The sequence below is a fragment of the Amblyraja radiata genome, chromosome 5 (genome assembly GCF_010909765.2).
Source record: "Amblyraja radiata isolate CabotCenter1 chromosome 5, sAmbRad1.1.pri, whole genome shotgun sequence".
Classification (NCBI taxonomy): domain Eukaryota; kingdom Metazoa; phylum Chordata; class Chondrichthyes; order Rajiformes; family Rajidae; genus Amblyraja; species Amblyraja radiata.
In genome coordinates this window covers 97,518,525-97,545,840 of record NC_045960.1, presented here as the reverse complement: position 1 = coordinate 97,545,840, position 27,316 = coordinate 97,518,525, and the positions used below count along the sequence as shown (strand labels likewise).

Genomic DNA, 27,316 nt, shown 5'->3' with positions numbered 1-27,316 from the left:
ACGAGATTGATCCCTGATGACCCACCTATGGCACGAAAATTCTCGCTACTCTCCATGGCGGCTTCATTCTGGTCGCCACTAATTTTTCACCATGTTACATCTGCATAGTCTCCTGCAGTCGCCTAATAAGTCGCCAAACTGGGACAGGCCCAATAAGGTTCAAGGGTATCAACATTTAGCACAATGTCAGCAAAATATTTACATTAGAACTCAGATTTACAGAACGTCCACATTTTTTTTGCAAATTTCTCCATGTTCTTAATTAAAAATGGGCATTTGCTATCATAAATTATAATATATTTAAGTTCCCCTCTTGCAAATGAACATGTTCTTCTGGCTCTTTTGACTACTCTTGTAGAAATCAACACCTCAGTTGCACTAAGGACGTGCAGGATGCATGGAATCTTGAAGTCATGTGTTTATTTATTCCAAGCACCCTGTGACTATAACTATTTTTCCTGTCTTGGCTTCATCACAGGCATTTCAGTGATTTTGCACACTTACTGGACTTGCCCAGCATTACTCCCTTACGGTTGAAATGCAAGCATATCAGTTGAAAAGGTAAGCATATCAGATTGTTGATGTGAGCCGAAGCACTCAGTTGAATAATGTCTCCCCTCCATCCCTTCTTACACAAGGTCAACTGGAAGAAACTAAAATGTAAGGGCTGGGGTGGCGGCAAGTTTTAAGGACAGAGATCCACAGGGAAGGTGGTTTACAAGAACAATCAGGGCGCCCACATTCCGCACATGCGTGCGTGCGTGCGGATTGGTAGTCGGCCCAGACTCGCAGAATTATATTAAAATAATTATATATTAAAGATTAAAAATTTTCAATGAATGACATAAACCCGCTACCAATTCTAGGCTTAGTATCTGCAACGGATTGTAACATCACATTAACCATGCAAACTAATACATTCCAATTTAGAACACTATCCTTTGAAAATTTTAAAGATCTTTTAGAAAATTCCAATACAAATTTTAAAACCAATAACAACTGCCGAGTTTTGAACAAAGTTTCAACATAAATTTTCTTAGGTCTTGGGAAAAATCAGGTCTTTGGGGTTCTGGATGGGAAGAAGCAACTAATTGCATATGAATAAGTCCCCATTTTATGTTTGCTAATTTTGTCCTCCACTGTTAGGAAGATACAATTACAGGGTGTAAAGACTAAAACAACATTTTTATCATAAATACAGAAGCATTTAAAAGGAAATATTGCAGTGGTGCGGACAGATAATTTTAATTATTTTGGACATAAATGGTGATCACCTTCATGAGAACTAAACCGAATTAATACATAATAATAAAACATAATGGCAAAGACCGAAAACCATGGATGAATGGGAGGTCTACTCCCATGTGAAGTTCAAGTCTGCAGCATTCAAGTCACATTCTTTTTTATGTGCTGCATTGGCAAAAATAATTTCACTACATCTAGGTGTATGTGACAATAAATCAACCTTTGAACCTTTGATGATCCTGAGCAATACAAGAAATCCATCCACGACCTTCAGAGCAATTAAGGATAGCAAGAGGAAATTCCGGGAGAAGCTGGAGGTGTAAGGCAATGACACGGACACGCGTAGATTGTTGCATGCTATTACGGGCTACAAAGCAAAGGCGTGCAGTATCGCTGGCAACAATGGGTTCCATTCCAATTAACTCAATGCATTCTATGCCTGCTTTGAACAGAAGGGCAGTGGAGGGATGCCACCGGACCGGCCAGTCTCTGTGGCGCCTGTATCAATTGTTACTGTGGCAGATGAAATAAAGCAACTGGTCCAGATGGTGTCCCTGGAAGTGTGGATCAGTTGGCAGAGGTACTCACAGACATCTTTAACATCTCACAACTCCATTCTGAGTTCTCCCACTGGTTCAAGACGACCACAATCATCCCAGTGACAAACGTAAGTAAGGTTACGTGCCTTAACGACCACATTGCAATGGCTCAGACATCCACCATTCGTGAAGTGCTTATAGAAACTGGCGATAGCACACATTAACCCTAGTCTCCCAGCCAGCATTGATACATTGCAGTTTGCTTACCGTCGCAATAGGTTCATAGCAAATTCCACCCCCCTGGCCCCAAACTCATCTCTGGAACACCTCGATAACAAGGACTCCTATATATCGACTGTAGCATCGTCTTCAACAGCAGAACCTTATCCAAACTCATCTGCAAACTTCTGTACCTCTATCGCTGAATCCTCAATTTTGAGCCATAGAGCACAACACATGGCAATACACCATCTCAACAATAATTCTCAACACCGGTATCCTATGAAGATGCATTCTCAGTCCCCTACCATACTCCTTAGACACCCACGACTGTGGGGCTAAATTCGGCTCCAACTTCACCTACAAGTTTGCAGGTAACATTGTGGTGGGCCAGATCATGAACAATGTGGAAATGGAGTGCATGAAAGAAATAGAGAACTTAGTAACAAGATGTCAGGGCAATAGTCTCTCCCTCAACATCAGCAAGACGAAGGAGCTAGTTATTGATTTCAGGAAGCATAGTGGAGTACATAACCAATCAGTATCAATGGTGCCAAAGTCAAAATGGTGGAGAGCTTCTTTGACATTAACATCACCCACACCTGTCGTGGACCAACCCACTGATGCGATAGCCAAGGCGGCACATCAACTGCTCCATTTCCCGAGAAGGCTGAAATAATTTGGCACGTCTCCAATGGCTCTTACAAACTTCCACAGATCTATCATGACAGAACAGTTTGGGAACAGCACAGCCCAAGACCTCAGGAAATTGCAGAGAGTTGGAGATGAGGCCCAGTCCATCACACAGAACAAACTTCCCACCATTGATTCCATCTACACTTCACGCTGCTTCAGAAAAGCAGCCAACAAAATCAAAGACTTGTCCCACCCTAATCATTCCTTCCTCTTCCAGTTCCACCCAGTGGAAGGTACAGAAGCATGAAAGTGTGCACCACCAGACTCATGAACCGCTTCTTCCCCTGTTATCAGGCTTCCGAATGATCCTTCCATAAGCTAGGGTACTGTCCGATGCACTTCTACCCCATTGTAGACATCGGACTTTGTCTATGGAACGGATGCATTACAATGCTGAGAACTATGTTCTGCATTCTGTATCTTCCCCTTTGCTCTATTGTACTTGAATTTGACTTGATTTTATTTATGCATAGCATAGTTTGGATAGCAAACAAAACTAATCTTTTCACTCCACATGTGACAATAATAAACTTATACCAATGACTGCAGTCTCTCTTCATTTGCCATCTTGTTACATTCACATTTTTGACTTTCGTAGACATGAATCTGGAGTACAGTCCAGATTTCATCTTCCAGATTTGGTTGCCTGGGTCACAATGTAATGTAAGCATCCTACTTTCCACCAAAATGTTCAGTCTGATCTACTGACTAATTGAAACATCAGATTTCAATTTAGCATGTCAACATTTACAACTACAGGTACAGGATTCTGAGTTGGATGATCAGCCATGATCATATTGAATGGCGGTGCAGGCTCGAAGGGCCGAATGGCCTACTCCTGCACCTATTTTCTATGTTTCTATGTAACTACTTTTGCCAGAGCTGAGACAATATCAGTATCCTATAAAATATATTTCTTGATACATACAGTGCCCTCCATAATGTTTGGGACAAAGACCATGATTTATTTATTTGCCTCTGTGCTCCACAATTTGAGATTTGTAATAGGAAAATAAATCACATGTGGTTAAAGTGCACATTGTCAGATTTTATTAAAGGGTATTTTTATACATTTTGATTTCACCATGAAGAAATTACAGCTGTGTTTGTTTATACATAGTCCACCCCATTTCAGGGCACCATAATGTTTGGGACACATAACTTCACAGGCGTGTGTAATTGCTCAGGTGTGTTTAATTGCCTCCTTAATGCAGGTATAAGCGAGCTCTTAGCACCTAGTCTTCCTCCAGTCTTTCCATCACCTTTGGAAACTTTTATTGCTGTTTATCAACATGAGGACCAAAAGTTGTGCCAATGAAAGTCAAAGAAGCCATTATGAGACTGAGAAACAAGGATAAAACTGTACGAGGATCGGCCAAACCCGAGGCTTACCAAAATCAACTGTTTGGAACATCAATAAGAAGAAAGAGAGCACTGGTGAGCTTACTAATCGCAAAGGGACTGGCAACCCAAGGAAGATATCCACAGCTGATGGCACAGCACAATAATTCTCTCCATAATAAAGCAATACCCCCAAACACCTGTCCGACAGATCAGAAACACTCTTCAGGAATCAGGTGTGGAATTGTCAATTACCACTGTCCACAGAAGACTTTGTGAACAGAAATACAGAGGCTACACTGCAAGACACAAACTACTGATTGGCCGCAAAAGTAGGATGGCCAGGTTACAGTTTGCCAAGAAATACTTAAAAGAGCAACCACAGTTCTGGAAAAAAGGTCTTGTGGACAGATTAGACGAAGATTAACTTATATCAGAGTGATGGCAAGAGCAAAGTTTGGAGGAGAGAAGGAACTGCCCAAGATCCAAAGCATACCACCTCATCTGTGAAACATGGTGGTAGGGGTGTTATAGCCTGGGCATGTGTGGCTGCTGAAGGTAATGGCTCACTTATCGTCATTGATGATACAACTGCTGATGGTAGTAGCATAATGAATTATGAAGTGTAAAGACACATCCTATCTGACCAAGTTCAAACAAATGCCTCAAAACTCATTGGCCGGCAGTTCATTCTACAGCAAGACAATGATCCAAAACATACGACTAAAGCAACAAAGGAGTTTTTCAGAGCTAAAAAATGGTCAATTCTTGAGTGGCCAAGTCAATCACCCGATCTGAACCCAATTGAGCATGTCTTTTATATGCTGAAAAGAAAACTGAAGGGGACTAGCACCCAAAACAAGCATAAGCTAAAGATGGCTGCAATACAGGCCTGGCAGAGCATCACCAGAGAAGACACCCAGCAACTGCTGATGTCCATGAATCACAGACTTCAAGCAGTCATTGCATGCAAAGGATATACAACAAAATATTAAACATGACTACCTTCATTTACATGACATTGCTGTGTCCCAAACATTATGGTACCCTGAAATGGGGGGGGGGCTGTATTTTCTACATGGTGAAACCAAAATGTATAAAAATGACTTTTATTAAAATCTGCCAATGTTCCATTTAACTACATGTGATTTTTTTTCTATTATAAATCTCAAATTGTGGAGTACAGATGTAAATAAATAAATGATGGGTCTTTGTCCCAAACATTATGGAGGGCACTGTATGTGGGTAGCTTTCAAACTACTTCAAACACTAAAATCTATTTTAAAACCACTGCACATCAACCTTTTAATATTAAAGCTTCTAGTTCTCAAACAATATTTTGACATCCTAAGATAGCAATGAAATAATTAATAACATGCTCAATATGCAAAGGAGAATCTATCACGTTTATACAATTCTAGTTTGAAACTGATGAACATCTGAAAGTAAATCTAGCAATACCCAAAGAATATTTATTGCTTTATATTTCTGAACATTTGTTTTACAAATTATTTTCAAACAACCTACTGGCTAGAAATCATGCATTTAATAAATTGCAATGCCATAAGTCAGGGCACTGGCATCACAATTGTTTTTGTACACACACACACACAAAAACAATCAACACTTTAGTAAAGCTGAAAGCATGCAAACTTTACATGGCTACAATGTATCAAGGAGTTGTACAATTAAATGGATAACCTTATAGTTACGTCAATAACCAAATTTTGCTTCATGGGAAAAAATATAAGACTTGAATAACCACAGATTTTGAGTACATTGGAAATAATTATATCCCAATATTTCGGTGGCAATATTTAACTAAATGTTCAATAGAATCATCACAACTATTTTTTCTGTATTTTACCCTAAGTGTGACATAACCGGTGTTATTCCTCTATGATTAACTGTACAAATTGATTTCACAGCTCCATGTCAGCTCACTGTGAACCTAAGTATTTATTCGCTCACATCGTAGTACTGAGTGCCGTACCAGTCAATGCACTGAATCTGTGGTTTGCTGCATAGTGTGGAGTGAGCTACCAGTGTAATGGATTCTTCCCAATAAAACGCAAATATTTGTATATATTTTGCACATGGTACTTTTGTTTTTAAAAATACAAATAATTCCATATCTGTATTGGAAACATTTATTTATTTATGAAGTGGTCCCCAATTTCTCCACATTAGGAGGCAGAACAAACTTTGCTAAATAGACACTTCACAGCTCCGTCCACAGGTGTAATGATCAATTCAGGTGGACACTTTTCAAGTCAGACACTTTTATTGAAAACACTGCAATTTTTTTTAATGGTTTTTTTCGCCCTCATTCTCAAATCTGCACCAGCACTAAATAAAAATCGCGTTTTCAAATAACAGTACCCATTTCTAACTTTACCAGAAGCTTGTGAGAAGAGAATGGAGACACACCCATTTTGAAAACACAGGGACCATGAGACCTGATTAAGACAAGTTATAAAATCAATTTTCTCATGGAATATTGTGATCTACAAGTATGCAGGCAATAAAAGATAAAATTGTTTCTAATGGCGTGTGGAAAAAAGGGCATGTTTTCTGTTTTATTTCAGATTTTCTTCATTTATCAAATTTTGCCTTTGGTTCACTTTTCTAGTACTCTGGTAATCAGACCCATTTCTTCTCTCCAGAGATGCTGCCTCTCCTGCTGAGTTACTCCAGCTTTTTGTGTCTATCTTAGGTAATCAGGCAAAACAAGATTTAAGGTTTCTTCTACAAACATGAGAAGATAGCATATATTTAGTTCTTCATTCAGAACAAGATTATAATTTCAGCAGAATTGAAGAATGCAGAAAACTATTTGAAAATAAGGATCTTAAAAGAGAGGAAAGTGGATGAAAAGTAGCCATAGAATAAGCTGTGTCCTATGTCCAAATATTCCATACAAATATACAGGGAGATAAACTTCTGAGGGAGCAAGAAGCAGTGCAACAACACCAACAATGAACAAATATGCACAAGAGGAAAGTAACAAATATTCAGAAGCGCACCGAACATTCTCCGTGACCATATGGATTTCCGCCAGATATCCGGTTTCATAAGGTCTTAAGGGATAGGAGCAGAATTAGGCCATTCGGCCCATCGCGTCTATTGCGTCATTCAATCATGGCTGATCTATCTCTCCTTCCTAGCCCCATTCTCCTGCCTTCTCCCCATAACCTCGGACACCCGTACTAAATAAGACTCCTCCCATATCACAAAGGCGTTGCAGGTTTGTAGGTTAATTGGCCTCTGGTAAATAGCCCCTAATGTACAGTGAATGGATGCAAAAGTGCGATAACACAGAACTAGTGTGAATTGGTGATCTATGGTCAACGTGGACTCGGTGGGCCAAAGGCTCATGGTGTTTCTATGCTGTTCCTCTCTAAACTAGAGAGATAAACAAAATTGAGAGAAACAATAAAAGCTATGGTGGATATCTAGAAAAAGAGTGGGAATCAAAATAGACTTAAGGGAAAAATACATCATGAATGAAGCTGAAAGAGGCAATTTATATTAATGACATGTGTACGGCAGTTACAACTTAGAAACTGTTCTTAAGCATTTTAATCAAGCATAAAGCTCTATTCATACCATTGTCTCGATTACTGGCCCTGAAAACCAAATGAATAAAGAGTTTCCTACAAGTCCTGTAGTCAAGAAAGCAAAAAGCAAGCACCAGCAGATTTGAGTGACAGAGCCAGACAGCAATGCCAACAAGAGTCCAACCATTTTCAGAAACTGTATTCAATTCACAAGAATATCCTGCAAGAATTGCAAACTTTATGAATTAGTAAAAAATGCAAGATTTGACGAAATGCTGGGCCAAAGGGAGAAATTCAATGCCAAGGCCCTCTACCTTACTGCCTGAATGTAAATGGGAGTGTTTTATAGAACAGGATAAGTTTGCTCCTACTGTGGATCATAAACATGTTGCGTCAAGCCAGAGTGGAGAGAAGAAATGGCACTATGCTGTAAATTTTCAAGATCGGCTCTAAGGTTAGTCAAAAAGCAGCAAATTAGATTACTAATAAAAGTTTGTTTAAAACATTAGTGCTCGGTTACAAATATTCTCACTGGACATAGGTGGTTAAACCTGACACAAGCATCTTTCCACAGCAGCCCCCGAGAAACAGAAGTATTCTGAATTACAATGCAACAATATATCATTCAGTCGTGGCTTTAACTGTTCAGCAGATAAATCCAAAATCAAATCCATGATCATGTTTTCTCAATGTAGACTACTGCTTCGCACATTTAGCCAAATTTTTCTTTTTTAAAAAGGTGCTCCTTTAGCCACTGAAGTGTTTTAGAATTTGTTTTAGTGAAGCCTGGCATTGTCAAATCTGAAGTTTTGTTGAACAAATTGAAAAAAACAAGTGCAAAGCCAAGACACCATAGTAAAGTACAATAGAATAGTATCAAATACGAAACAAAAGTTAAGGAACACAACTCTTAAACTATAAATCATGAAGACTGAAGGAGGAAAAAGGAGAAGGGTTAAGTGAGGGTGGGGAAAAAGACACAATTATAAATGAAAGTGCAAGGGGAGTAAGAGTTTACAAAGAATTTGACCCCAAGAAATGTTTCTAGTTGTATAACATTTCAATAGACATGAAATTACATTTAAATTACAATATTTATATTTCTGTCTCCGATTATTATGTGCATATAAATCATTTTCACGCACCTAGTTTTGGAAGCTTTTCTCCTTGATCAAGCCGTGTGGTTGTAAGATCTTTGAGAAGTTTATCTTTCCTGTGTTCAGGTGCTGGTGATGTTGCTGCTAACTGTCCGATCAGGCGCTCATTCACCAAATTTGTCTTTTTCGCATCCTTCATCTCCAAATCCTTAGCGTTAGTCATACTAGTTTTCAAGCCAGGGGCCTAAAAACATGATATTAAAATAAATCCAACATACATTATTAAAGATTGGCATTTACAAAAAGATTTAAAACTTAAACTAAGATAGTTAACATGACCTAGCAGCTTAAATTTTGTTCATTAGCTTAAAAGACCATTTGAAATCAGTACATATATTTTGCAAAACACACATTAGAAATAAAATAGTGAATCTTAGTTGTTAGAGATTGATGTAGCAAATGGCAGTTAGTGTCCAAGCTCTGTTCAAAGGTTAACAATGGTTCACGTCAGTCATGTGATACACCACAATTATAAGATTGATATAGAAAGGGAAAGACAGAACATAGCGTACAGCATAGGAATATGTTCAACAGCCCACAATGTCTGTACCGAACATGATCCCAAGATAACCTAATCTCATCTGTCTGCACATGATCCATATCAAAACGCATCCCTATCAAAAAAGCCTCTCAAATATCTCTGGGAGCCTGAGCATTTTAAATAAGCTCAATAACCTCAAAGAAGAATTATACTTTTCAGTCTCTGAAGAAGGTGCTCCTGACCCTCATTCATCATGCTTACTATAACCCAGGCTAAGTATCTGAATGGTTAAGTTTAAACTGATCAATATAAACCTAGCGTGTTAAGAGTTATGCTACACTGCCCAACAAACTATAGTCAAACACAAACTATAGTTTTCAATTACTTTTTTATTTTGCATTTCTTTTCGAACTAAGCATCCAAGAATTAAACAGATTCTTCAAATTCATCTGTCTGACATTATTTGGAGCTCTCAACATATAGTTTAGTTCAAAACAGTGAAACAGCTCACAGGCTCCAAACGAGAGCAAAGGAAAGTATTTCTCCTTTGCAGTCGAGCTGTGATTTTGCCTCCCAACACATTAATACATGGGGGAACCAACTTAAAGGAACGTTGATTAAAGCAAATAGACAACTACCCACTTAGGCTCCTTAAAATTGAGATTTATTTGCTGGTGTCTGCCTTAATTTCAGCAAAGCAATTTTATTCAATAAAGAATACATACTGACGATATATAGACTGTAAATGCAAATGTGAACAGAGGAACTGCAGATGCTGGTTTAAACCAAAGACAGACACAAAAAGCTGGAGTCAATGTAAATAAATGTTTGTCATGCTTCTCAAGTTCTCTTCCAATCTAAACTTTGTACTTCGAGTTTCACAACTCCATCTGCTCCCCCACTTGAACAAGAGATACTCGAATGCCTTATAGTGTAATGAGCTGCAGCCCTGATTTAAGCAGTACCAGATTCCTCCACCTCCTCATGGGCACTGGCTACAAGTAGTAAAAAAAATAATCTGGGGAATTTAATTGACCACCATACATGTGAAATAGAGTACAGAAAAGCCTGGTACGAGTAATTTGATTCAATTTCATCTGGTTTAGAGACACGTGCAAACTCAACCAGTGTGCAGTGGGTTTTCAACAGCAAGTCATCATGTTCAGACATGCAGCGATTAGGCAATAAACATCATCACCTTATTCCCCACAGCCAAAAGGACCGAGGGAATAAATAAAGATTTAGTTTAATGGAGAACGATGCACAAGAAAGGGGGAGGGGGTCAGTAACCTGCTATGTGGCAAGTAAAAGAAGCCATGGCTTGGATAAAAGATTGAGAAAGATATAATGAGGATAGCATGTATGTTCATGCCACTGTTAACAATTTATAATACCTTTTCTTCGCAAAATAACATCATTTCCAAAATTTACACTTCACATTTCTTTGTTGTATTTATCAATAAAACATTCACAACCCCTTTTCAAGCTCCCAAAGTTACTTTAGCACTTTCAAGCCACTACCATGATCAGCTAACCAATAGTACCAACATCTCTCAATTGTTAGCTAGTGTTACAAATAATCATGTAAAAATGTTTGGCAAATTTGCATCCGAAATGCCCCCTTTGTGGATACAGTACAAAGGTAGTTGAAAGGCTGTGGTACAATTATAAATCTGCAACATTTGGCAGATTTTGAACAACAATTATCTTTCTTCCTCCAGCAGTCGCCTTAAAACACATCTAAATGCAATCTACATGAATAAGGCAGAATTTGAATAGCAGGTTATAAAACTAACTAGCTTCTGAAAATTGACGGTATAATATAACAAAGAGGAATGCATTAAATTTACTGCAAAATAATTATAAAAAAACTATATGTATAAAATACGTTCTTATGTCAGGGAATATACTGAGAAAAAAATTCATTCCTGCAATTTAAACTGATGGCAACTTGAAATTTACATTTTGTTTTCAAGGTATCAAACACAGCTGCAGGAAGGACACGTCTCCAATTTTCAATCAGAAAAGTTAGCTGCTGCTGTGCATTAAACACCAACACAAAGGGAAAGAGTCTTAAGGGCCTGTCCCACTTGGCGACTGCCGGCGTCGTTGACTGACGTATCAGGGTCGCCGAAAGATTTTGAACATTTCAAAATCCAGTGGCGACAAAATAAATGTTGTCACACTTGAGGAAACACCACGCATCAACACGTCGTCACGCCGAGTCACGCCATGACTTATTCGGTGATCCGATATGTCAGTCAATGATGCCGACAATCGCCGAAAAAAATCGGCAAGTGGGACAGGCCCTTTACAGGCAAGAAATTCTGTCAATCTTAAGGGCTTGTCCCACCAGCATGCGATTGCATGCGTCTAGCGCGACCAACCGTGGCGTACGGCCTCGCGGGGCCGGTCCCACTTCCAATCGCGGAGCCGTCTGGAGTTGTGCGGGGCTGCTCCCGACATCATACTCACCAATCAGCTTGGCAGGAGGCGGGCCGACTGAATTTGGACGTCGCACGGCGTCGGGCGGTTACGTCATCACGCAACGGCACGCCGGGCGGTGACGTCATCGCGCAACGCCACGCGCTAGGCGTACGGTATAGAGACACTGCGTAGAGACGCTGTGCACGCCCGTCCAGGCGCTGCATACGGCCTCAATGCGGCTGCGGGCCGACAGGCCGTTGCCACGCGGAACTTTTGGACAGTGTCAGTTTTTCGGAGCCCCCCGATGTCGGGACCAGCCCCGCACAACATACAGCTCCAGTGATCGAAGTGGGACCGGCCCCGCGTGGCCGTATGGCTCAAGCGACGTTAGGTCGCGCTCGCCGCATGCAGTCGCATGCTGGTGGGACAGGCCCTTTAGACACTGAAACCAAGGGAAAGGTTGTTTAATATGTATGTATAAAATAAGCTTTTTAAGGATTTATTGCACAAATAGTAATCGACACATTTCATTAAATCTTGCATTATGAATTTCTCAGAATTCATTCGTAAGTTCCTCAAACACACCTGCCAACAAGATAACAACACGGATATGTCCAACACTGTCAAATTTCCTTATATACCGACCCTTATCAGAAACATTAACTTAATGATAATCCATTATAACGAACTGAAATCAGAAGCTGCTGTCAAATAGATACCTTTAGTAAAAGGTACTCAACCATCACCTATATTTTTAATATAACAATTTTTCAGAATATGGAGATATTCGATTAAATTTTTAAAGAAATTATTTTTGAAGGCCATAGTTCTCTCCATCCTTTCCAAACACACCTCTACCCCCATCACCCCACACCGCAGACATCACCTTGACGAATATGAGTTTGGCACCGCCAAAATCTGAACCATAGTAATACACTATAGAGTGCAGTAAATTTGAATACGGTTTAACATATCCCACAAGACAAATGCTAAATAACTTAAGTGTAAGAACAAGATATTAGCATTTGTCAGAACATGATGTAAAACAGCTCTTCAGAAGCAGCACTTTCCTTCTCAGCTCAGTCCCAGCAGTGAGATTGGCGATAGTTTTTCCGAAATTACTGGAAGCTTGCTCTGTTTGCCTCAACCAACAGCTTCCTTTATATGGCATGAGAGACTTGAAGTAGAGCAGTCACTTCGATGAGAATAGAAAGAGCAGGCACGCTACGAGTGCAGCAAAGCAGTCCAATAAATGCACATACAATTAAATTGTGATATTAGAATTCATTTCTATGCAAGCATCAAACTGACCTCCTGTCCAGCTTTCTTTCTTCCCCCCCCCCAGCTCCGTCAGTCTGAAGAAGTGCCCTGACCCGAAACATCGTTTGTCCATTCCTTCCAGATGTTGCCTGACCCGCTGAGTTTCTCCAGCATGTTGTGTTTCGCAAAGACTATTGCAGCTTTATTATATTCCCAAAGCGTGAAATATTTTTTGCAATTTCCATCACTGAATTCCCCAGGCCCTTCGCATAACATTTTTTTTTTAATGCACATCTATCTATCTATCTATCTATCTATACATAACTAAAACTCTGATCTTGTGCTCTTCCGATTTGCGCGTTTTTTCTATTTGCATAAAAACAGTACGGGATAGCGCTACGATTTTCTCTAGCTCACTCACTGTTCTCCTGTGCTGCGAGTGCAACATGTTTCGTTCCGATCGGTGGTATATTGTAAAAGTTAGCTCGGTTTAAAAAATCTTAAAAACCACTCGTGCACAGATCGATCTCCTCTCTGGCCAGTCAGCGGCGGATTGGTCTCTTCTCCTGTAACTCCGCGGGATGGTCCGCCCCTTCCTGCCTCATCGCCTCTTTACTGGAGCTGAGGGACGCTGTGGGTGGCCGGTGGAAGTCCCCAACCTGACACCATTTTCGGAGGGACCGGAAGCGGCACGGCGCGGAGGATGTCACCAAATGGAAAGCGGAGAATCTGATCCTGGCGGAGGAGAGCGTCCAGCACCCGCTGTGAGACCCAAACGCACGGCCATCACAACACCCCGCAGCTCCAGCCCCTTCCCCTCTGGTCCCCCTCACTGGCTCCTTCCCCCAACCCGTGACACCCCCCCGTCTTTTCTCCCAGCTCTCCACCCCCCCACACACATCGGCTGCTGGTGCTTCCGGGCCGATGGCTAATGCTCCTCCGGGGCATGCGAGAAGGGAGAGGCGGGGCATGCGAGAAGGGAGAGGAGCGGCAACCTCGAGATCCTGGTGAGGGAAAGTGGGGGAGGAGAAGAGATAGAGGGAGAGGGAGAGGAGGGGAGATGAGTTATGGAGGGAGGGAGGGAGTGACTGAGGGTAGGGGAAAGGAGAGGTGAGGGAGGGATTGTGGAGGGTAGGAGGAGAGAGAAATGAAGAGGGAGGTGAGGAGGGAGAGTGGGGAGATAGGGGAAGGTGAGCAGTGGGGAGGTGAAGGAGAGAGGGATAGGAGGGGGTAAGGGAGGGGAGAGGAGTTACGGAAGGAGGGAGGAAGTGACTGAGGGTAGGGGAAAGGATAGGAAGAGAGAGGGATTGGGGAGGGGCGGAGGAGAGGGGAAAAAAGGGAAGGTGAAGAAGAGGGGAGAGAGAGTGCTAGGGATGAGGGGAAATGTGCTGTGTCTGTGCAGTTGGGGGTTATGGGTAAGTGGTGGAATATTGAGTTGCTGGAACAAGCCTCCTGTGTGACAGGGACCCAATGGGTCCCACTTAGTCTAGTCTGTTTCTATTTCAGATCCTTTTTTTACATCTCAAAGCACCTTTCAGATTTTCCAGATGCACTAAAGTGCTACTTCACAGCTTATGCATTTCTTTTTGCATGGTTCATAACCCAATAAGACAGGCAATTTGAATATACCAAGGTCCACAAAATGATAATCTGGCCTCGAAATAAAACCATGCCCAAGACACAAAATAATCCTTTAGACCACTTTGAATAACATGGTGTATTCAAATTCAAATAAAATCTCATCCAAAAGATAACACCTTCCAACAATACAGCATTCCTTTTGTGCACAGTCCCGGTTTGGGTCTTAAATTGATAAACTTATAGCTGAGGAAAGTGTGCTGCTACTAAGCCAATCTAAGTGTTTCATGAACAGTTCGCCAAAATTTCAATTTCAAACTTCAACACAAAATGAGAATAAACTAAGTTGAAGACAGCAAACAATTAGCTAGCATCAGAAGGCAGTCAATTTGGAACAGATACAGACATCTTTGCATGATTTCTGCAAATTCAACATTAAGATTTACCTCACATACACTAGTCGTCCTTTAAAGTTTCAGAATTGATTCACCACTTGCGTCTACAATCTCATCAAAGCTTCAAATATGCATTGAAGCCTTTCTGTTCAGACCTGCCTTCACTGGAACTCCATACAAATTCAAAGTAGGGAATGAAATTTGCTTTTCAAAAGGCGGCACAGTGTCGCAGCGGTATATTTGCTGCCTTACAGCATTTTCACCACTGGAGACCCCGGTTTGATCTAAACTACGTGTGCTGTCTGTACGGAGTTTGTACGTTCTACCCGTGACTGTGTGGGTTTTCTCCGAGATCTTCGGTTTCCTCCCACACTACAAAGACGTACAGGTATGTGGGTAAATTGGCTTGGCAAATGTAAAAGTTGCGGCTAGTGTGTGTAGGATAGTGTTAATATGCGCGGATCGTTGGTCGGAGCGGATCCGGTGGGCCAAAGGGTCTGTTTCCGCGCTGTATCTCTAAAATCAAAATCAGTTTGTATTGGTCACTTACGTGTCAAATCCTGCTCTAAATAGATCACATGTTGATCAGAAAAACATTCTGGGATATTCTTTACACTTATTTTCTGCAATAGGTACTGAGCTACTTTATTTCTCAAAGAAGGAGGTGGTCTTATGCTGTGGCATATATTAAGCTTTGAGCATTTCTACCATTAAACCGGCAGAAATGAAAGGCTAGCAAGAATGGAGTAATGATGAGTTTAGAACAATGCACACCAACTTCTATTATTCAGAATTTCACTATTGGGCAGTACATAGCCTGCTTATACTTTTTTTTTAAGGCTCCAGTTCACATGCATAGCAGTGGTACACTCCAAAAACAACTCTGAAACTATCCAGATGAAATCATTAAAAATCGAGCTGGGAGATGGTCAAACTACTGGAGTATGCAAAATCAGCCTCAGGACCTTTTCTGTGCATTACACTTTATATTGCTTTGCAGTAATTGTGACGTGCCTCGCAGAAACCATATACAAGTCTTGTTCCAGCAATTCTTTCTGCCAGTGGTGTGGGCAAACATTTCAAATTTTCCAAATTATCTCCTCTGAATACTAACGGTAAAATCAACCTGCTAATAATAAACAGGTGAATGCGGTTATTGAAAATAGTGAGCCAAAATAAATCTTTACCCATTAGTCATCTTAATCTCAAATTTTAAAATAAATTTTAAATGTTTTAAGATGGTTAATAATTTATGAGAAACAGCCTAACATGTTGCTGTCATCTATTACTAAAAATTGGTTCCAAAACTATTCAAGATACTGAAATAGCTATATACCTTCTTAAGCCATTTAAAAACGAGTTTTAATATCAACTAGTTTGCCTTTAAACAAGGTGATTTATTTGTAGTTGGCTCTTTAACTGCTGGATGTTCAGCAAGTACCACACATATGTTAATTAAGCTGTTTTATCAGATGATTATTGAATGAATTGCTACTTAAAACTATCTGTGGAATTGGACCACAGGTCAGTTTGTCTGATGGAAAGATTGCACATGAATAGTACCACAACCCCCAACCATCGTAAAATATTTACAACCTTTGCAGGACACATTGTAGGCTTGATAAAAGCAATGGTAACGGACTTCACAATACCAAATTAAAAAATAAAACACCCTGGAAAATGATCCAGATCATCCTGACCCTGGCCCACTGCCAAGTCAAATAGCCCAAAGTGCCTGCCACCTACATTTAATTGAGCAGACATGTAATGTTAAATGAGTTGACCCAACAAGCATCTGGTTGAACTGGTCGTGCCTCAGGACTCGTATCCCAAGGCCCCATCCCTAGACCAGTCTGACAGAGACCTTGCCAGCTTTCACAGGCTTCAAAGGGTTCCAACAGCTTATACACTGTTCTTATAGTCTTAAATGTAAACTCTATTTAATCCAATTTCAATTTTAAAAAATCAATCATACAAGAAGTATTTCCAAATAAGGCAAATTAGTTACTGAAGTGAGAGGGATAGGAGGGTATTACTTGAACAAAGTTTTTTTTCTTCCCACTGGGTCAGGAACATTTTTCAAATTAGGATTGTCATTCTAACACCAGTCTTACCTGTTGTAAAACCAAGGGTCACGTTTGAAGTGTAACCAGGCCCTCTCTTTAATAAGTCACTGCTCTAACACTGGGTTCCATGACAAGTCCAAGAGTGGAGACACGAGGAACTACAACTCAAATCTTGAGCAAAACACAGTGTCTTGGAGTAAACTCAGAAGGTCAAGTGGCATCTGTGGAATGAATGGATAGGCAATGTTTCAGGCCAGGACCCCTTTTGATTCCCTTTACAAATGCTGCCTGACCGGCTGAGTTACTCCAGCACTTTGCATTGCGCTTGAGATTCCAGCATCTGTAGTTCTTGGGTCTCTATTTTAATGGTCCATTGTGAAATCTCTTCAAAGCACGCCTACTTTGAAGAGGTTCTCCTGTCTCTAATGCGGGTTCTGAGAGATCCTCTCTCACTGCTCCACCTCTGTGATTGCTGCTGCTCTCGACAATGTTCTAACCCAGAATAGCTACTACAACTACATTGAAACATAGAAAAATAGGTGCAGAGGTAGGCCATTCGGCCCTTCGTGCCAGCACTGCCATTCAATATGATCATGGTTGATCATCTAAAATCAGTACCCCGTTCCTGCTTTTCCCCCATATCCCTTGATTCCTTTAGCCCTAAGAGCTAACTCTATAACTCTCTCTTGAAAACATCCAGTGAATTGGCCTCCACTGCCCACTGTGTCAGAGAATTCCACAGATTCACAACTCTCTGAGAAAAAGTTTTTCCTCATCTCAGTCTTAAATGGCCTACCCCTTATTCTTAAACTGTGACCCCCGATTCTGGACTCCCCCAACATCGGGAACATTTTTCCTGCATCTATATATTTCTATAAACATGCGTTTCTCAACACTTGATTGCACCTCCATCTTGTCCCATATGACTTCCAACTCCATTTCCAGGGTTCTCAGTTTGGGCCCAACCAAGATTTAAAACATCCACATCCTTTTCATTGCTTCTTGCAGCAGTTCTCCCTCCATGTACTGCATTCCTCATCTGAGATTTCTTCCATATTGCAAACCAGCAGTTCCCTTCAACCAGTATAATTTAGTCCAATATATCTTCACATTCACTTTGAACTGCATCACAAAGAGCAATGGTTTGTTCTATTTACAATCTAATTTATAACAGGCTCAGGCAGCCTAGAGAATTTTAGATTTAAATTATTGCCATTATGTTAGTTTATATCCCAACTGTTTATTAATAGTTATTCCAGACCAGTCAATGAGTCACTGTGTCAGGTTTTGTTCATGTATTGATGGAGATTGTTGACACTCAAGGCTTTGAGTCATTTAAACATAGAAGTATTTTTTCACCAATAATTACAAAGATGAGTAAACATTTACGAATGGTAAATGAATACAATTAGATCTAAAAGATCTCTTGTATGGAAAGGTGACCTGGTTACATTTTTGCAGATTTGTCCTATTTTTTCCAACACTGAGATGTTGTGGTTTTCCCATTTTATCATTGTGAAATAATTACCAGTACAACTCTCTGCTATAAATACTTTTCATTCACGACAGGAATATGCACAAATAGCACCATTATATTAAGAGACTGCAGAGAAGTGGGTGCTATGTAAGTTATATGGCATGTTCCCATAACACTGCTGGTAAACTAGAGGCCATACTGTTTAACAGCTGAGCAAAGGAAAAGAAAACACGCAAGCTTTTATCATACTGACACTCTAATCAGCTGTTAAGGACTTATTCATACTTAAATGTTTTAAATTCTCCACGTCTGTATTATATGGAACTGTTTGACATACTAAACATAGGAGGAGGGTGCCAAGAAGGAGGGCGAAAGTAGGAGGAAAATAAGTAAGGCTGATTGAGATGGTTAGGGGACACAGACTGAGAAGTTATGTGAACCTCAGTCTGTCAAGTCCATGTGGTGACTGGTGTTCACCAGCCTCCCCATTTTTAAATACATCTTCTATCCTCAGATCTGGAGAAGCCAATCACCACAATCCCAGGTGACTGCCAAAAACTGGAGGACATATTTCACTTTTACAACTAGCACTTAACCTTTGCTGTGCAATTCCATTTTTTATATTCCCACAGGACTTATAGTAATTAAACTTTAAATAGATCAAATGAATGTGGCTGTGAGAAAAACTTGCTTTATACTACTATTTTTTTAGGCTTTAATATTACCATGCATAAATCTAAGCCAAGGTACAAAAAAAGGTTTAAATTAAAGATTACAAAGCACATTGCTGCCCACAGCATGCATTCAACTATTTCAGATAAATCAGCACTTCTGAAGCCATTTCAATTTTTCAGCATTCACTCTCTCATCCTTTAGTGATTAGGTAATTATTCTGTTTCTCCCATGAATACTTCTGATCCACCTTAATTGCCTGGTCTTATCATTACCACACCTCGTCACAGCTCATTTCCATTGTATCACTGCTTTGCACTTGTTCTCACCATTTTCCAGTCCTGTTCATGGTTCCTGTAGATATCTATCACTATTCTACACATTTACATAGAAAATAGGTGCTGGAGGAGGCCATTAGGCCCTTCGAGCCAGCATCGCCATTCATTGTGATCATGGCTGATCGTCCCCAATCAATAACCCATGCCTGCCTGCCTCCCCATATCCCTTGATTCCACTAGCCCATAGAGCTCTATCTAACTATCTCTTAAATCCATCCAGTGATTTGGCTACCACTGCTCTGTGGCACGGAATTCCACAAATTCACAACTCTCTGGGTGAAAAAGTTTTTTTCTCACCTCAGTCTTAAATGGCCTCCCCTTTATTCTAAGGCTGTGGCCCCTGGTTCTGGACTCGTCCAACATTGGGAACATTTTTACTGCATCTAGCTTGTCCAGTCCTTTTATAATTTTAGATGTTTCTATAAGATCCCCCTCATCCTTCTAAACTCCACTGAATACAAGCCTAGTCTTTTCAATCCTTCCTCATATGACAGTCCTGCCATCCCAGGGATCAATCTTGTGAACCTACACTGCACTGCCTCAATCACAAGGATGTCCTTCCTCAAATTAGGAGACCAAAACTGTACGCAATACGCCAGATGTGGTCTTACCAGAGCCCTATACAACGGCAGAAGAACCTCTCTACTCCTATACTGAAATCCTCTTGTTATGAAGGTCAACATTCTATTAGCTTTCTTCACTGCCTGCTGTACCCCGCTGTACCTCCCCCTTACCTAACCTAACCCCATTGAGATAATAATCTGCCCCCTTGTGTTTGCCACCAAAGTGGATCTCACATTTATCTATATTATATTGCATCTGCCACGCATCTGCCCACTCACTCAACCTGTCCAGGTCACCCTGCAACCTCCCAACATCCTCTTAACATCATCTTCACAGTTCACACAGTCACCCAGCTTTGTGTCATCCGCAAACTTACTAGTGTTGCTCCTAATTCCCTCTTCAAAATCATTAATACATATGGTAAACAGTTGCGGCCCCAACACCGAGCCTTGCGGCACTCCACTCACCACTGCCTTCCATTCTGAAAAGGACCCGTTCACTCCTACTCTTTGCTTCCTGTTTGTCAACCAATTTTCTATCCACGTCAACACCCTACCCCCAATACCATGTGCTCTAATTTTAGTCACCAGTCTCCCGTGCGGGACTTATCAAAGGCTTTCTGAAAGTCTAGATACACTACATCCACTGGCTCCCCTTCATCCATTTTACTTGTCACGCCCTCAAAAAATTCTAGAAGATTAGTCAAGCATGATTTTTCTTTCATAAATCCATGCTGATTTGGACTAATCCTTTTACTGCTATCCAAATGCCCCATTATTACCTCTTTAATGATTGACTCCAGCATAACTTTCCCACCACCGGAGTCAGGCTAACTGGTCTGTAATTCCCCGTTTCCTCTCTCGCTCCTTTCTTGAAAAGTGGGATAACATTAGCTATCCTTCAATGAAAATTTATTTCAGTTCCTCAACCCCCTTAGATCCTCTGTCCTCCAGTACTTCTGGGAGATTGTTTGTGTCTTCCTTGGTGAAGACAGATTCGAAGTACCTGTTTAACTCTTCTGCCATTTCCTTGTTCCCCATAATAATTTCACCCGTGTCTGCCTTCAAGTGACCCACATTTAACTTTGCTACTCTTTTTCCCTTAACATATCTAAAGAAGCTTTTTAATGGACTTTTTTACATTCCTGGCCAGCTTCCCTTCGTACTTCATCTTTTCAGCCCGCATTGCTCGTATTGTTTCCTTCTGTTGTCCTATGACAGTTTCCCAATCCTCTGGCTTCCGGCTACTCTTTGCTGTGTTATACATCTTTTCTTTTGGTTTTATTCTATCCCTAACTTCTCATTAGCCACGGTTGCCTCATACTCCCTTAGAATCTTCCTTTGTGGAATGAAATGATCCTGCGTCTTCCGGATTATGCCCAGAAATTCCTGCCATTCCACCGTCATTCCTGCTAGTATCCCTTTCCAGTCTACCTTGGCCAGCTCCTCTCTCATGCCTTCATAATCCCTTTTGTTTAGCTGCATCACTGACACTTCCGATTTAACCTTCACCTTCTCAAATTGCAGATTAAAATTAATCATATTATGATCACTACCTTCAAGCGTTCCTTTACCTCGAGTTCTCTTATCAAATTTGGTTCATTGAACACTAAATCCAGAATTGCCTTTTCTCTGGTCGGCTCCACGACAAGCTGCTCTAAGAATCCATCTCGGAGGGCACTCTACAAACTCTCTTTCTTGGGGTCCTGAACCAACCTGATTTTCCCAGTCTACCTGCAGATTGAAATTCCCCATCACCACAGTGGCATTACCTTTGTAACATGCCAGTTTTAACGCCTGCTGCAACTTACACTCTACATCCGGGCTACTATTAGCGGGTTTGTAGATAACACCAATTAGTGTCTTCTTGCCTTTGCAATTCCTCAACTCAATCCACAGTGACTACCTTTTTCTATTGCCAACATGGTATACTTTTGGAGACAACTGATAAAGCAAGTGAATAATGTGTAATATTCATCTTGATTCTAACCACCATGTTTGGAATGTTTAAGAAATCACTGCAGATGCTGGAAAAATCGAAGGTCGACAAAAATCCTGGAGAAACTCAGCAGGTGAGGCAGCATCTATGGAGTCTGAAGAAGGGTCTCAACCCGAAACGTCACCTATTCCTTATAACCATATAACATATAACCATATAACAATTACAGCACGGAAACAGGCCATCTCGACCCTTCTAGTCCGTGCCGAACACGTATTCTCCCCTAGTCCCATATACCTGCGCTCAGACCATAACCCTCCATTCCTTCTCTCCATAAATGCTGCCTCACCCGCCGAGTTTCTCCAGCATGTTTGGAATGATCAGCTCTGCGCCCGTTGTTTTTAAATAGATTCATTAATGCTTAAGATGGAAACAAATGTACTATTACACATTAGCAGACAACATACAGCAGAGAAATTGTTATGGCTTTCAATTCAACTTATTTCAGAGCGTAAACTTGCAACCCAGCTTCCAACATAATTTTGATCATTCACCTATTCGCACTCAGCCTCAATTCTAAAATAAGCTTAGTTTCATTACAGAATCATAGGTTGGCAGTTTGCCAGAGGTCACAGTAGTATCCTCTAGTGCTGAATATAATTTCTGGACGGCCACATTAAGATCAGTTTAATCATCTTCAATGGAGTGTCAACTTGTAGACCATATCCTTACTGAAGATATTGCTGTCTGATTCAATAATGCAAGGTCTGCCCACAACGGATGTGTTCACTTTCTTTTATATCATTAAGAAATTAATCCACTGTGGCTGATCTTGTAACCAATAACAATCACAGTCAATACAAATATTGACAACTCTGATAAATATGAAGACTGCCTACGGTGTTTCTGCTTAAGTCTAATGAGTCCCGAGCTGAAACATTGCCTATCCATGCCCTCCACAGATGCTGCCTGGCCTGCTGAGTTACTGCAACATGGTGTATTTTGCTCAATATTCTAGCATCTGCATGTCCTCTTATCTGATAAATTCTTCAGTGATATTTCAACTTATGCTTTGATCCACAATCATGGCCAGTTCTTTTTTAAAACAGTGGAGAACATCAATTTTAAATAGCAAAGATAGACACAAAAGCTGGAGTAACTCAGCTCTGAAGAAGGGTTTCCACCTGAAACGTTGCCTATTTCCTTCGCTCCATAGATGCTGCTGCACCCGCTGAGTTTCTCCAGCACTTTTGTGTACCTTTGATTTTCCAGCATCTGCAGTTCCTTCTTTAACATTTTGACCTTGTGTTTCTTCTTATCTGGCAAATTTTCAATTAATTCCATATTTGATTTTACATCAGAATCATCAGTTATAGTATTTAGATCTGAATAGCTCACCTTTTCATTTTTTAAATGGTTTGAACGCTCGAGGACCAATTCAGGCTTTGCTTTTTCCATGTCATTATGTACAATATGTTTAATGTGACTGTGATTGATTGATGGAGCTTTGTCTTCCACAGCACAACATTTCAAACAAATATATTCTTTGTCCTCTTTCTCCAGTTGCTGGGCTTGGCCAAGTGTCAATCCAACACACTCTCCGTGAAACCAATCATCGCATCTTCCACACCCTACCATGAACCTGAAAACAAACATCCAAGTTAATTGCATGCTGATTCCACCATCTATATTCTCATGTCTTGAAATTCATTGGATTAGGTATGAAAGATAGCTAAAAACATTCTCCCCAAAATATTATTGATTGTTTTGTACCATTTTTGCTGAGCTTTCATCTACTATAATGGATGCCTTTCTAATAGAACTGTTCATTTACTTTTCAGTAATCCCTCACTATTCTAGCCACCCATGTTTATATACATTAATGTAAAAAGTCTAGTGTTTGGATTGCATCATAGTCAAGTTCAGGACATTGGAGAAAAATGTATACAGACTGAAACATTTCTGAAGTACAGTCAACGTTGTAACAAATCACCTTTTTATTTTACAAAACACTGCCCCAATAATGAAAACAGGACTAGAAAATCTGTTGAGTTATTGGTGATAAGAGAAGAAACCCCATAAAATAGCCTTGCTCTGGTTTTGAATATTACCACAGGATATTTTACATGAACTGTGGGAAAGTGAAGGAAAATGAGGCAGTTATTTAAAAAAAAGGACACTTCTGAGTGATGCACTTCATTAGGATTGCAGCTACATTCTCAACTGAAGTCTGGATCAGTTGATGAGCAAAGGGTACACAAAAATGCTGGAGAAACTCAGCGGGTGCAGCAGCATCTACGGAGCGAAGGAAACAGGCAAAGTTTCGGGCCGAAACCCTTCTTCAAGCGAAGGAAATAGGCGACATTTCGGGCCAAAACCCTTCTTCAGCGATGAGCAAAGGGTGTTATGCTTAAACCCATGGATGTATTGTATTAAAGTACCAAGAAGGATCTCACTGCATTTTTCTTTAAAACAAATATACATAGAAATACACCAGCTGCAATAAAAGCTACACGCTTTGCACAAAGAAAATAGCACATAAATTTGAGCATTTTGTAATATTTAATCTTGGATCCATTATATCTCATCATAGTCATATAGTCACAGAAATAGACCTGCCAGCCCACAATATTTCTGCGCCCCCCCCCCTCCCCTTCGACCCTTCTACACTCATCCCATTTACTCATTTTCGAACCAGTTATCTATGACTTGGCAATTCAAGTACATGCCAAGTCATGTTTTAAATGTGAGAATATCAACCTTAGCCACCTCTTCCGGCAAAGCATTCTAGACTCCAACCACCCTGTGTGAGAACACTTCCACTTCATATCACGTCTAAATCTCCTAACACTATCCTTGAATCTCTTGTCGACCCAAAATGTTGTTACTATCTGTAGCAATGTTACAAAATTTTGAGATTTTAAAAATCAAGTCTGTAATTTATCCCATCAGATAAAGCATAAAAATAAGTTTAATTTGACACCTAATTCACTTTCATATCTCAAGTATTTAAAAAGTTATGGCCATTTTCATACTCGGAAATGAGCATCTTGTTCCCTATTGATTTTCTATGGTCATAACAAAAAAGCTGTGATCGTGAACAGTCAAAAGCCCATAACTTTCTTAAAAATTAAGAGAACTGAATGAAATTTTCAGTTATCATAGATTGAAGCATTCTGAAACAAATATAAAATAATCTTACTTGGATGACCTGAAATTAAAGCATATAATTAGTTAGTTACCTAATTGTAGCTAATTTCAGACTTCAATTACTAGATCTAAACATCTATCCATTTCTTAATAAATGATTAACATTTTTAAATAGCCTAAATGTCCAAATAATATTCACAAATAATTCACAATAAAACATGATTTTTAAATCTCATTTACATTAATTTATAGACCAAATGGAAGGAATTGAATGTTCAATTGCTGTAAATAAATGTCCATTTAAATCAGCTTTCCAGTGGGTCCCTGTGGAACGCGCTGGTTTAGAACGTTCACATTGCGGTAGATTTGTGCCCCCAAATGCCGAGAAAAATACTGCGGGATATAATGGGCCCAAAATGAGCTACTCGCAATATTAAACTTTGTATAAAGGGTTCTTTAGAAGCCCTTTTTAATGTAAAAATATACAGCCTAACTTCAGATATTTGCTTTATGAGACCCTGCGGTTGCTGGCGGTCGCGGGTTTAGAGATTGATTTTTAAACTACTATAACTATTATACGAGGCCTTTAAAACTAATAATAGCTTTTGCGACGGGGTCTTCCAGCGATTTTTCGTTAATAATTAACTAGGCTGAACATCTTCGATTTGAACAGCCTAGAGAAAATCGCGTTTTAAACCCGCCCCCCTCTAAACGGCGCCAAAATCGCGCACACCCGCAGCGGCAGATTTTCAACGACGCTTCAGGTAGGCTTTGCAACATACCTACTATCTGCACTTCTCAATTTTGCATACCTAAGCTCTTTCTTCAGCCTCTTCTGCTCCAGGGAAAAACAAACCCCTTCTATCCAGTCTCTGCTTAAAACTATAATGTTTCAATCCACACAAGTGCCCGTAAATCTCCTCCACCTCGTCTTTAAAGGAATCACACCTTTTCTGCCATTCTAAACCATCTCAAATACAAAGACAGGCTGCCTCTATCAAACTTACCTACTATTTCATGATCGTAAATTACAGTACAATTTAATGGAAACGTTTAAAAAGTCTACTTGTTAAATAATTTAAGTTTTTGGTGACAGTATTAGGTGTTCATTGAATCGTGCACGTTGAGATATGAAGATAATGTTCTCAGTTGTAACATATAACTGCCAATTAGAATTGTGATAATTTGCATTTAAATATTTGCTCACTATCCATTTTTCCAGTCTGATGCCTGACACACTAACGTTGAATGTTAACCTTTATCTCAAGGATGCTAGGGTACGAGAGTCTGAAGACTTACTGCAATTGTACAATGGTTTAATAAGATTAAACCCAGAGTATTGTATGCAGTTTTGGTCATATCCGAAGTTGGGGGTACTTGTCTTTGAGGTGCTGCTGTAAAGGTTCAAGTAGATTGAACAGAACAAACGTATACTCTCTGGAGCTTGGAAGACTGCAAGAAGTCGCCGAGAACAAAGGGAGAACCGGTGGCCTTCTACATCGTGTGGCGGCAGGCAGTAGATTGGACTGTTCAATATTTTTGTACCTTTGTCGGAACAAACACGTGACGATACTTGTCTACTGCCTAGGTTGTATGCAAAACATTGTGATAATAAAGTGTAATTCTTCGTCAAACATGCCTGAACAGAACAAATGTAATATTAATTTGGGAGGGAACAGGAGAAAAGAATTGCAAAGATTAGTAGGAAGCTAGAGGATTGAGAAGCTTTTAAAAACCAACAAAAGGCAAATAAAAAGCAATAAGGGGAGAAGATGAAATATGTAGTCAACAATACAACAGAGGATATCAAAAGTTTATTCAGATATACAAAGAATAAAAGAGAGGCAAGAGTAGACATTGGACTGCTGGAAAATAATGCTGGAGAAGTAGTAATGGAGAATAAAGAAATGGTAGACAAATTGAGTATGTTTTTGCGACAGTCTATTACTGAGGAAGCCGAAACGTCTGATGTTGAAATAATCACATGCACCAGATGGGCTGCATCTCAGTGTTCTGAAAGAGGTAGCTTGTGGAGGCATTAATAGTTATCTTTCAAGAATCACTGGAGTCAGGAGTGGTCCCAGTGGACTAGAAAATTGCAAATGTAACTCCACAGGGAGTGAGATAAAAGAAGGGTAACTATAGGTCAGTTAGCATGATTTCAGTGGTTGATAATATTTTAAAGTCCATTATTATGGATGAGGTTTCCAAGT

At 40.1% G+C, this 27,316-nt stretch overlaps 1 protein-coding gene across 5 annotated transcripts in view; it reads right to left on the bottom strand.

The window, feature by feature from the left end:
* The window catches only part of phf3 (PHD finger protein 3), a 110,087-nt gene that overhangs the window by 52,693 nt on the left and 30,078 nt on the right, over positions 1-27,316 (bottom strand). For all 5 annotated transcript variants that reach the window (XM_033021875.1, XM_033021877.1, XM_033021879.1 and 2 more), the window contains 2 exons: positions 23,352-23,595; positions 8,746-8,941 (listed from right to left, as the gene is read on the bottom strand). In XM_033021875.1, coding sequence (XP_032877766.1) covers positions 8,746-8,941; positions 23,352-23,595 — 440 coding nt within the window. The remainder of the gene's footprint in view (positions 1-8,745; positions 8,942-23,351; positions 23,596-27,316) is intronic.